At 43.4% G+C, this 11574-nt stretch overlaps 1 protein-coding gene across 7 annotated transcripts in view; it reads right to left on the bottom strand.

The window, feature by feature from the left end:
- Positions 1-3150: 3150 nt before the first annotated feature.
- Positions 3151-11574, bottom strand: part of LOC116079014 (olfactory receptor 8S1-like) — a 44908-nt gene continuing 36484 nt past the window's right edge. For 6 of the 7 annotated variants that reach the window (XM_031354612.1, XM_031354575.1, XM_031354557.1 and 3 more), the window contains 2 exons: positions 5672-5769; positions 3151-4132 (listed from right to left, as the gene is read on the bottom strand). In XM_031354612.1, coding sequence (XP_031210472.1) covers positions 3193-4119 — 927 coding nt within the window. In that variant the 5' untranslated portion in view covers positions 4120-4132; positions 5672-5769 and the 3' untranslated portion in view covers positions 3151-3192. The remainder of the gene's footprint in view (positions 4133-5671; positions 5770-11574) is intronic. The other variant, XM_031354565.1, reaches the window with a different exon arrangement.

Here is an 11574-nt window from a genome sequence, read left to right as displayed (position 1 = left end):
CCACCCCTTTGAGTAAAGAAAAGGCATACAATGTCATCTCACATTGCCTAGAGACATGGGCTGCTTGGGGCAAACCCCAGCAGCTAAAATTAGATAATGGACCTACCTATACAGCTCAAACCTTTATGTCATTTTGTAAACAGATGGAAGTTCATGTTTCCCATGGACTGCCATATAATCCTCAAGGACAGGGCATCATAGAACATGCACATCACACTCTTAAAGAACTTTTACAAAAACAAAAAGGGGGAATTGGACAAGGCCGTACCCCAAAAGAAAGAATTGCTCTTGCTCTTTTTACCTTACATTTTTAAAATTTGGATGTAGATGGCTTTTCTGCTGCGGATCGTCATCAGTGAATGCAGAGGTTCCTTGAAGAGATTTATGAAGTGAAAAGATATTCTGACAGGTTCATGTCATGGCCAGGATCCAATATTGATGTGGGCGAGAGGCTCTGTTTGTGTGTTTCCACAGGACTGTCGAGATCCCATTTGGGTCTCCGAGCGATTGACAAGGAAGTGTGCACGCAGAATGGAGAGATTGTGCCCGAGAGCCCTGTGCACCCTTCTTCTTCTGTTCCTGGCAGAGAGCCAAGGGGAGCCGAGATGGAGGATTCTGTCGGTGTTTCCAAGACCAATGCCAATATGACATAATGCTCGAGTGTTTCCTCGCCTTTTTAGTACCAATAGAAGTTTAGATGTTTCATTTTTGCCTTTAGATTGGTTGGTCTCCTATTGCTGGTCTGCCTTGTGGGCCTGTGGTATATATGCAGGATCAGGTTCACTCAGAGAAGGAATGCAGCCATGATTATGCAAGCATTTATGGCCATTGAGGCAGGACAGTTCCCCCAGGCATGACTAATAACAGTCATGTATCAGTGATCGTCCATCACGTTCAGGCTGTAAGGCTGAACACTGCACTTGGGATACACTGTTTGCTGCTAGTGGTCTCAAGCAGAGCATGTCTGATTGATGCAGGTTGATACCGCCCTTTCCCCAATTCTTCCATTCATTCCTGCATCTGGAAAAATGGTATCGGACAGGTCTAGCTTGGACTGGGTGGGTGACACCTGGCGAAGAGCCTGTACAATGTCCCCAATTTATTCACCAGAGATCAGACCTCTACTCTTGCCTGTTTCGTTTAAAAACTAAAAGGGGGAACTGTGGAGAGCCGAGCCCTGAGCGAGCGGCCTCATAAACAAAGCCCTTATTTGGCTAAGCTACTGCTATTGGTTGCTTCTACATCTGGTGATCTATCTGCTTTTGCTACATGGCCCATTGGGATTGGCTAAGCTTGGGAGTACTCAACAGCCGAAGGTGGGCCGGGAAGCAGAGCTTACGTAAGCTCCAGAGAGGCAGGAGCCAGAAGGCATAAGATTAGAGCAGGAGGAGAAGCAGGTGGGAGAGAGCAGGAGGGAGAAACATTGTAAAAGGGTCCTGGAATAAACTGCAAAAGGAAGAGCTCGTGTAGTTGTGTCTTTCTTGCTGGACGAGGAGGACGCAACACACCACCACACCCAGCTTCTTTGACCTCAACTCCACACTAATGGCTCACTTTCATTCTCTATCTGTCCCCATTCCTTTTCTCTATTTCTTTGGAGACAGGGAGGCAGGGTCTTGCTGTGTATTCCATGCTAGCTTCCAACCTGTAGTCCTCCTGCCTCAGTCTTTCAAGTGCCAAGAGTACAGGTTTGCACCATGACCCCTGACTAATGTTCATTCTTCATCTCAGTGGTTTATAATTAGTTAACCCATCTTTTTTTCTTGAATATCATCTATAATAATATGCCAAATCTTATAATTTTTTAAAAAAATAACTGGCACATAGATTTATTTCAATACTTTGTTAATTTCACTTTTAATTATGTCTCTTGTTCTATTTTTATTATATTTAGTTTGTTCGTTTTTTTTTGTGTATTCATAAAGTGAAAGTTCACCTGTATGTGGATATGTGTGCTTCTGTATATGTATGTGAGGGGCCCAGAGTTCAATTTGGGTGTAACTCTTTATGAGCTATCTACCTTGTTTTTTGAGGCAGGGTCTTCTCACTATGACCTGGGGCTCCTGACTGGTTAGACTGGCCATTGAGCTTCAGGGGTTCACCTGTTTCTAATTCCCTAGAACTAGGATTATAAGTGTGCACTGCCAGGCCAAGCATATTATGTGGGTGCCAGGAATTGAACTCAGGCTTTTGTGCTTGCAAGCATGTAACAGACAAGCTATCTTAAATATTCCCCTGACATTTGAAATAGAGTATTAAGTAGCTGAGAATGGCCTTGAATTTGCTGCCTAGGTCAATCTGGCTTTGAGCTTGTAATCCTATGTGCTCTTCTGGGGAGGGATAACAGGTATGTGACATTGTGATCAGTGTGTGAAGTGCTGGGGATCAAACCCAAGGCTCTGTGATGCTAGGTGGGTACTTCACTGACTGAGCCACTCCCTGGGCTCAGGTTGTGTTGTCTTTCCATAGTTAGATTGGAACATGTCAACATTTTAAATTTTGTTAATTAATAAGAACTTAATGATACATTTTGTCTTTCCTAAAGACTTTGTTGGGGTGCTTCATAGCTTTAGCATGCAGCGCTAATACGTCCACAATAGTCTACATGCAGTTTTGAGCTTTTGACATAGGATTTTCTTTCATGTTTGTAAAGTCATCATTAGAGAATTCTCTAAGTCTTCATGTTTAGATTCAGAATATACCAAGGCGACCATTACATCTTTCCTTCCCCTCTGTTTCTCTCCCTCCTCCCTCCTTCCCTCCCTCCCTCCCTCCCTCCTTCCTTTTCTCCTTTCTTCTTCCTCCTCCTCTTCCTCCTCCTCCTCTTCCTCCTCCTCCTCTTCCTCCTTCTCCTTCTTGGTGGGAGCAAGGAAACTCTGAACCTAAAGTCGTGTTCTTATTAGTCAAGTATTCTACCACTGTGCCATGTTTCCAGCGTCTGTCTGTCTACCTTTGTTATTGTGCTGTCATATTATTCTACTCTGTGGAAAACTATCTTCATGTTCTTTTCCAGCCAACAAAGTATAGACTTTCCAAATAAAAGCCCAAAATCAAGAAAAGCCCACTATACGTTGGGATGATGAGATTAGATGTTCAGGCAAGCCTCAAAGACGCCCCCCCCCCCATGCTTGACACTGTGATTCAACGATATATGATAAAAGAATATAATTAGACAATTTTACAGTTTACTACCTAAAGCAAATACTTTCTCAGGGTCCTCTTCACCGCGGCTTTCACCTCCTTGTTCTTCAGGCTGTAGATGAGGGGGTTCAGCATGGGCGTGACTGCGCTGTACTGCAAAGACAAGAGCAAGTCCAGGGAAGATCCAGAAGGGGGCATGAGATAGCAAAGAAATCCAGACCCAAAGAACAAGGTCACTGCAGCCAGGTGGGAAGAGCAGGTGGAGAAGGCTTTGCTCCTCCCCGTGGTGGAGCTGATGTTCAAGATGGCAGATACAATACGGACGTAGGAGAAGAAGATAGGGATAAAGGTCCCTAGCCCGTGCAATAAGCTGGAGCAAAGCAGGACATCAATGGTGATGGAGATATCGGAACAGGACAGGGGGAAGAGGGCAGGCAGCTCACAGGTGTAGTGGTGAATGGTTTGAGCCTCACAGAAGTCCAGGTTGACAGCCAAGAGCACTATGATGGTTGCGTTGAGAGAGGCCACGCCCCATGAGACTAAGACAAGCCTTACACACAACTCATTTCTCATCACCTGGCCGTAGAGCAGTGGATGGCAGACGGCAGCATAGCGGTCATAAGCCATGACGGAGAGCAGGCAGGCTTCAGTGCCAGAAGAAAAGAACACGAAGAAGACCTGAGCCAGGCAGCCCTCCACAGAGATGGTTTTCTTCACAGACAGGAGGTCCTTCAGCAGCTTCGGTACCGTGACGGATGAGAAGCAGAGATCCAGGAAGGACAGGTTGCTTAAGAAGAAGTACATGGGCGTGTGGAGGTGGGAGTCAGCCGTGATCACCAGCAGCATCATCAGGTTCCCTGTCATGGTGAGGACGTAAATGCCCAGGAACAGCGCGAAAAGGAGAGCCTGGATCAGGGGGTCGTCAGAGAGCCCGGTGAGAACAAACTCCGTGACAACGCTGTGGTTGCTCCAGGCCATTTGCGGCTATTTCCTTGGAATAAAGTGGAAAGTGGGGTGAGGTTTCCCATGCTTTTTGCCCTGTCATCTAGGGCATTTACCTTGTCTGCTCCAACACTTCCCCCTGCCTTGTCTGAACTCGAGCAATGCCATGTCAGGCTGCTTTCCGCACACACCTGGGGATGAGTCTCAGCACTCTTTGCTCATGGCTCAGAGAATTCCATTTCTGCTCCGCAGGGTTTACCAGACGTGTAAGACCGCGGGGTCACGTGTACACTGTAGTCTTCATTATGTGCTCTAGTGTAGCTCAGAGCACCCTCATTCTCATCGCATCTAAAGAACACTGCAGCACACAGGACAGTGGCTGCTCCAAACTCCCCCACTCTCCCCCTTCCCCGCTCACCGGAAGCCACTCATTCTTACTTACCCGCACATGAAATTTTGTTAACATTTTAAAAACTGTATCTATAGGACTTCCTTACTCTTGTTTGTTCTCACAACAATTCTAGGAAGTTTTTGAGGCCTGGAGAGTTATTTTTATTGTACCCATGGGAAATGTGACACTGAGTGGTGAAGCCAGGAAAAATATTCCATCCTTGTTTTTCTAATTACTCGTCTAGTATTTTAGTTGTGTTGCCCATGAGTAAAGATCGATTTTCCTACCATAATATTCTGGAATTTCCCTCTCTCACCCTATCTTAATTTTCAGTCATTTCTGTCTCTCTTCTATTCCATTTTTTGAAGCTTGAGGGAAATTTTATTAGAATTGAAAAGGAAAAACCCTATGTCAGCAAGCTGTGTATGTCTGCAGCTCCCTGGAGGAGGGAGATGGAGGATGGCAACCATGCTGTTTGAGTTAGGTATGGAGGTTAGCCACTTTGTGGACAAGCAGCCACACAGCCGGGAGGAAAGTTTTAGAGAAGATGGAAACCCCCAATGTTAAAGATTGCTTAGTCCTTGGCCAGCATCGGAAAGAAAAAGAAGAGAAGAAAGAGAATTAAGCCACACCTTTCTGATACGGGATTTTGAAAGGCGGGTGGACAGACAGACATTCGTTGCTGCTCTGGATGGACTGCACAAAGGACAGATTTGTTTTGCTTTTCCCTTCCCTCCCCTCCCCTCCCTTTCCTCCTCTCTCTTCCCTTCCCCTCCTCTCGCGTCCCCCTCCCTCTGTCTTCCTTCCTTCCTTCCTTCCTTCCTTCCTTCCTTCCTTCCTTCCTTCCTCCCTTCCTCCTTTCAGAGAAGTTCTGAGAGTTCCCAGGCAGGCTCTGCCTCATTATTCAGCCGAAGGTAACGTTGACCTGCTGATTCCCCTGCATTAATGCTGGACTTACAGGCAAGTGCCTAGATTCAGGTTTTCCTTTACATAACAGGAAACTTTTCTCTTGTGGCTTGGCTCATATTGTCATCCATTTCAATGTCCTTTTATATTCTAGTGATCTAAACTAATATATGCCTTTCAGTATCAACACATATCTTGTTATATCTTCTGAAAATACAGCTTAAATTCTGCTCCCAAGAGCAGATCCATCAGCCAGTGCTAAAGAGCACCTTAAATCCCAGCCAAGGTTACCTGTGAGTGTGGCCAAGTAGAGGGATGTGTGCATGTAACTTCAGCTGGATCCAGAGACACCAAAGCTTGGACATTCGTAGTCACAACTTCTGATGACCCTGAATGAATAAGTTTAGGAACATTGTTGAAAGCAAATGTTGTATGGAAGGTTTACATAAGCAATGTGAGGGGATATATTTGTTCTATTGTTTTCAAGGATTTGGATATTTTAAAATTACTTGTGGGTAGAGCATCCCTGATGATGAACTATTTTCCTTTTAGTCACAAGGAGAACCAGACACAAGGTCTTTGGGGAACATGAAGCCTCACTCAAGAATAATGTAGATTTCTGGAGTAGTTTTTCTTATAGCACTCATGTTTGTATGGATGAAGGAACACATTGTTTTACATCATATCATTTTTAGAAGCATCACAAAGAAAGGATCCAACCCTCCTCACCATTTTTTTTTTTTGGTCTTTTTGAGATAGGGTTTCTCTGTGTACCCCTGGCTGTCCTGGAACTCACTCTGTAGACCAGGCTGGTCTTGAACTCAGAAATCTACCTGCCTCTTCCTCCCAAGTGCTGGGATTAAAGGCATGCGCCATCACTGTCCAGCTCCTCCTCATCATCTTAAAGGTCATCTCAAATTGATCCCAGAGTTATTTTGTTTTATTGTAACTATGTCTATGTGCATATGTATGTGTGTGTGTGTGCTTATGTAAATATGTGAGTACACATGTGAAGGCCAGAGGTCACTGCATGTGAAGGCCAGAGGTCACTGCATGTGAAGGCCAGAGGTCACTGAGGGATGTCTTCCTCAAGTGCTCTCTATTTTTTGAGGCAGGGTTTCTCCTCTTTGGACCCTGAAGTCTCTGATTCATCCAGAATGGCTGGCAAGTAAGACTGGGTATCTCCTGTCCCCACCTACTACTTTTATGGCATGCCTGGGATTTTTAAATGGGTGCTTGGATCAACCATGGGCCCCCATGTTCACCCAGAAAACACTTTACTGAAGTAGCCAGTCCCACAGAACCTTGATTCTAGGGATTTTTAAATTTTAAAATAAATTTTACCATACAATGTATTCTGTATAGCCCTGGCTGTCCTGCAACTCACTCTGTAGAGCAGGCTGGTCTTGAACTCAGAAATCCGCCTGCCTCTGCCTCCCAAGTGCTGGGATTAAAGGCATACGCCTCCACTGCTCAGCTACAATGTATTCTGACCAAGGTGTTTCCTCCTGCATCTCCTCCCAGATCCTCCTTGCCTGTCAAACTCCATGCCTTCTTTCTCACTCTCTCTAGAAAACAGGCAGGTAAATAAACAATCAAACCAGAATAAAACAAAGCAAACAACAGAGAAAAACAAAAACAAAGAAAAAGCATAAGAAGCACATACATGTGTGCACACATACATACACACAAACTCATAAAAATGTGCACTCTCTCTCAAACAAACCCATAAAAATGCAGACACACATACACTCAAACAAACCTGCACACACACACACACACACACACACACACACACACACACACACACACAGGTTCTCTCAAACAAATCCATAAAAATCCAGACACATACTCACATACACAAACCCATAGAAACACAGAGGCACACACACACACACACACACACACACACATACTTGTACAAAACACTTAAAAACACACAACCAGAAAACCATAATATATAAGCAAAAGACTAATAAGGTTTAAAAAAAATGAATGCCCAGTCAGAGTATTATGAGAAAACATCCCCAAAGGAACCACTGAGTTCTCCTTGTGGTGGCTGTTAGGGAGCCTCCAGGTTGCCTACCGAGGGATGAACCAGCCCAGTTCACATTCTAGGGATTTTATAATGACCATGTACATTTTAGATTCTCCTAAATTCTAGATAACAAATTCTAAGCAGGCAGAACATCTCAGCTTCCACTCACTATTTTGAGTGAAAGACTTTGGCCTAATTTTATACTGACACTTAAGCCTCACGCCAGATTTATACAAAGATGGGTGAGAGCTAAAGGCTGGTGTTCTGTAAGAAACAATTAAGAGTAAAAATTAGGAAAAGAGGATTTCAGAAGGGCCCTCGACAATCTGTCGCCCATTGGTTGTTTGGAGATGGATTTGGAATAAGAAGGTGGGTGAAGTATCGGTTTGGAAGGTCAGCCTGGACGACCTAACTTAGGGCATCTTTGTAGCTGAGAGCAAAATGTAGGACTTATTTGGGATGAAGATATCTCCCCCCACTTTCTGTGCTCATCCATATGGTTCACACTGTCTCTGGTTCATATATCCACGGTGGGTGGTTTTAATCACAGAAGACCTTACTAACAGGAGTTCTATGCAAGCAGGGGAGAGGCAGCTAATAGTTCCTGATATCCTTGCTGAGTTCTAGAGGGAGGTTTTCTGCACGGTTTTGGAGTCCTAAAGTATGGAGGGACTTATGCAAAAGCTTTAAGATGTCTCTTCGATATGTCATGCAGTGAGGGGAGGGAGACCTTTCTGAGACGCTGTCTAACGCATTTGGAACTATGACATGTTTAGAAACAGACCACAGGGGCTCACTCAGAGAAGGAGAGGGCCAGCCAAGGAGTGGCATGTTTCCATCTCTGGCTGTGGGAGGTAGGATGGACAGAGCAGGAGATTCAGTATCTGGTACTGTTGCGATGGATCTGGGATGGAGGAAAGGATGGTTAGCAAAATTAAAATTCAGTTATTATCTCTTAGAAAGAAAAATTACAAGGCGCATCAGCTACCTGGCATATATTACCATTCTTCTGGAGTCGGCTGGAGGAGGAAACTTCTTCACACTCTGGCTCTCCTATCAAAGTCAAGGCACTATACTCAAAGTCTTCTGGGGAAGGAGGGAGGGAGGGAGGGAGGGAGAGAAGAGGAGGGGAGAGAGAGAGGGAGAGAGGGAGAGGAAGAGAGGGAGAAGAGGGGAGGGGAAAAGGGAGACAGAAGAAAGGAAAGAGGAGGGGGAGAGAGAGGAGGGGGAGGGGAGAGACAGAGAGAGACAGGGAGAGAGAGAAAGAGGGAGAGAGAGAGGGAGAGAGCGAGCCTTGTCACAAGAGCATGGCTCTGGGAGAAGTTCTTTTCCTACTGCCAACAAGTGCTGGGTTTAGAATGCCCTAGAAACCCATGAAATGTTACAACACTAAGCTTGTTCTCCTGGTTCAGATAATCCTGGAGTAAGCCCTAGAGTGGAGTCATTCTGCAGGGCAAAACACTAAGAAAAACAGCTGAAGAGGCCAATATTTCATACAGGCACCCATGTCAATGAGTCTTCGTCACATGACCTCAGATCAAGCGAGCTGCCACCTCTCCTTGCTATCCTGAGTATTTATTTCTTTGTGATATTCCGAATGCTGTTATTTTAAGAATGTTAGTTAGGGAACTCTCTAGCAGAACCAATCAGAAGGTCACCTATGCTCATGTATCTATAGGCTGTGTTTGGCACCCAGGGGATGCTGGGTCCATATCCCTGAAGTCTGAGATTGAAGCCAATGTCTGGACTCACTAATTACACAGTTCCTCATTAGCCAGACAGGAAAGACAGGCGTATCTGAACTCTCTGAATTAAGACAATGACTAAAGCCTGGAAGAGAACTGATGGAGATTAGGGAAGAATAAGAAGGTATCTTTTTAGGAAATTTATTCTCAATCAAATATATTTTCTTCCTGACCACATGGGAACTGAAATGCTATTTAGGGATATCAAAGTGAACTGAGTTAAGACATAGTACTGATCTCTGTGCTCTTTTCTTATGCAATAACCATCATATAGACTTTTCTTATTTATTTGGTTATTATTACTAATATCCAATTTCTCTTATTAAAAGTAAGCATGTTAAGTGCTATGAAAGTAAAAGTTTCTTGTTTTGTTTCAACATATCTGTAGTTTGGCTTATATAAGAAAAACCAAGTTAAGGTTATTGAAAAAAGAATGAATTCAAATTATACTTATCCATCTCTTTAACACAGGGTAGTATTTTAGCCTATCTATTTTAACAGCAGTTATTGTATCTCATTATGTGGTGGGTAAATGGTGCCTTCCAAAAAATACACCCAAGTCCTAATCCACAGAACTTGTAAAAGTTGTGGAAAAGTTTATTAAATTAAGCTAAAGATGTCAGGATGAGATCACCTTGGCTTACCCTATAGGCCCTAAATAGAATGTCAGGTGTCCTCACAAAGGGATAGACTGAGGAGAGAAAATAATAGAAAGAAGTACTAGAAGAAGATAATGTGGCCATGAAGGTAGAGACGAGGGATGGAGCCAGTTGTCATGTTACCAGAAGCTGAAGAGGCCCAGAGCGTAGAGCCCCTAGGGACCCCCACTGGAGCAAAAGCTGCTACGCTGTGCCTTTGAACTCCAGAACCACATGAGAGGACATTTACATTGTTTCAAGCTACTAAGATTCTGTTAATTTGTTATAGTAGCTCCAGAAACCAATGTAGAAAATTCTGCTATCAGATGTGTGGTGCTAACATAAACTATATTAGAAGCATTAGAATTGAATAATGTTTAGATAGAAGAATAATTTTGAAGCACAAAATAGAAAAGACTTGAATATTCTTAAAGAATCTGAAATATGGATGCTCAGAGAAATTTTTGTGAGGGCAGTTGGAAGTGAGGGGCTCAGCAAAGACAGCTTCTATTGTGTTAGAGAATTTATGTTTCATTTCGAACACTGTTGGTAGGAATATAAATATTAAGGTTATTGCATGAGACATACTTTTTCTCCACTGGACACTGGGAAAAAGAAAATCTTAATATACAGTCCCATAAAGTTTAGACACATTGTGTTCTACAGTTGCTAGAAAAACTATAACTTGTAAGTAATGACCTTGTATATTTAACTAAGGAGATTCTAAAAAAAAAAAAAAAATGTTGATGGTAGGTCCTGGTTTCTTGTTGCTGATTCTGTGGCTTAAATATTTGTGTCTTCTCCAAAATTTGTATTGAGGTAATTCCAAATACAACAGTTTCAACAGTTTGGGCTTTTAGCAAGTGATCACACTGTGGTAGGATCATCTTTCAGCCTTGCTATTTGAGTACAGAGTACTTCTTTAAATTTTTCTCTCATACATTACATTCCAACCACAGTTTCTTCTCCCCTTTCTCTTCCCAGCACACTCCTTCCATCTCTCATCTCCCCCAGATCCACTTCTGTTCCATTTCACTTAAAAAAAAAGTGCAGGTTGGAGAAATGGCTCAGTGGTTAAGAGAGCACTGACTGCTCTTCCAGAGGTCCTGAGTTCAATTCTGGCAGCCACAGGATGACTCACAACCATCTATATTGGGATCCAATGACCTCTTTTGGTGTGTGACAGTGTATTAACATACATAAAATAAATAAAATGAGTGAGTGCATTCAAGCCTCATATAAAAAGCATAAAAACAAACAAACAAACAAACAAAAACCAAAACAAAGCACAAGCCTCCTGGGGATATCAACTGAACATAGCATAATAAGTTACAATAAGTCTAGGCATATACCCTCATATCAAAGCAAGATGAGATAACTCAATAGGAGAAAAAGGGTCCTAAAAGCAGGCAAAAGAGTGAGAGAGCCCCACTCCCCCACTGTTAGGAATCCCACGAGGCCAGCATGCCACACAGCCATAACATATATGCAGAGGATCTAGCTCAGACCCATCAGTCTCTGTGAGCCCCCTGTAGCCTTTTTGTTTTTTAAAAGATTTATTTATTATTTTATGCATATGAGTACACACTGTAGCTGTACAGATAGTTGTGAGCCTTCATCTGGTTGTTGGGATTAACTTTTTTTTTTTTTTTTAGGACCTCTGCTCTCTCTGCTCAACCCCACTTGCTCTGGCCTGCCCCACTCCCTCAGTCCCTGCTCCCTCCAGCCCAAAGATTTATTTATTATTATAAATAAGTACACTGTAGCTGTCTT

Source organism: Mastomys coucha, unplaced genomic scaffold, assembly GCF_008632895.1.
Source record: "Mastomys coucha isolate ucsf_1 unplaced genomic scaffold, UCSF_Mcou_1 pScaffold11, whole genome shotgun sequence".
Classification (NCBI taxonomy): Eukaryota; Metazoa; Chordata; class Mammalia; order Rodentia; family Muridae; genus Mastomys; species Mastomys coucha.
Note: the sequence above shows the minus strand (reverse complement) of the source record. Positions and strands in the feature narration are given on the sequence as shown.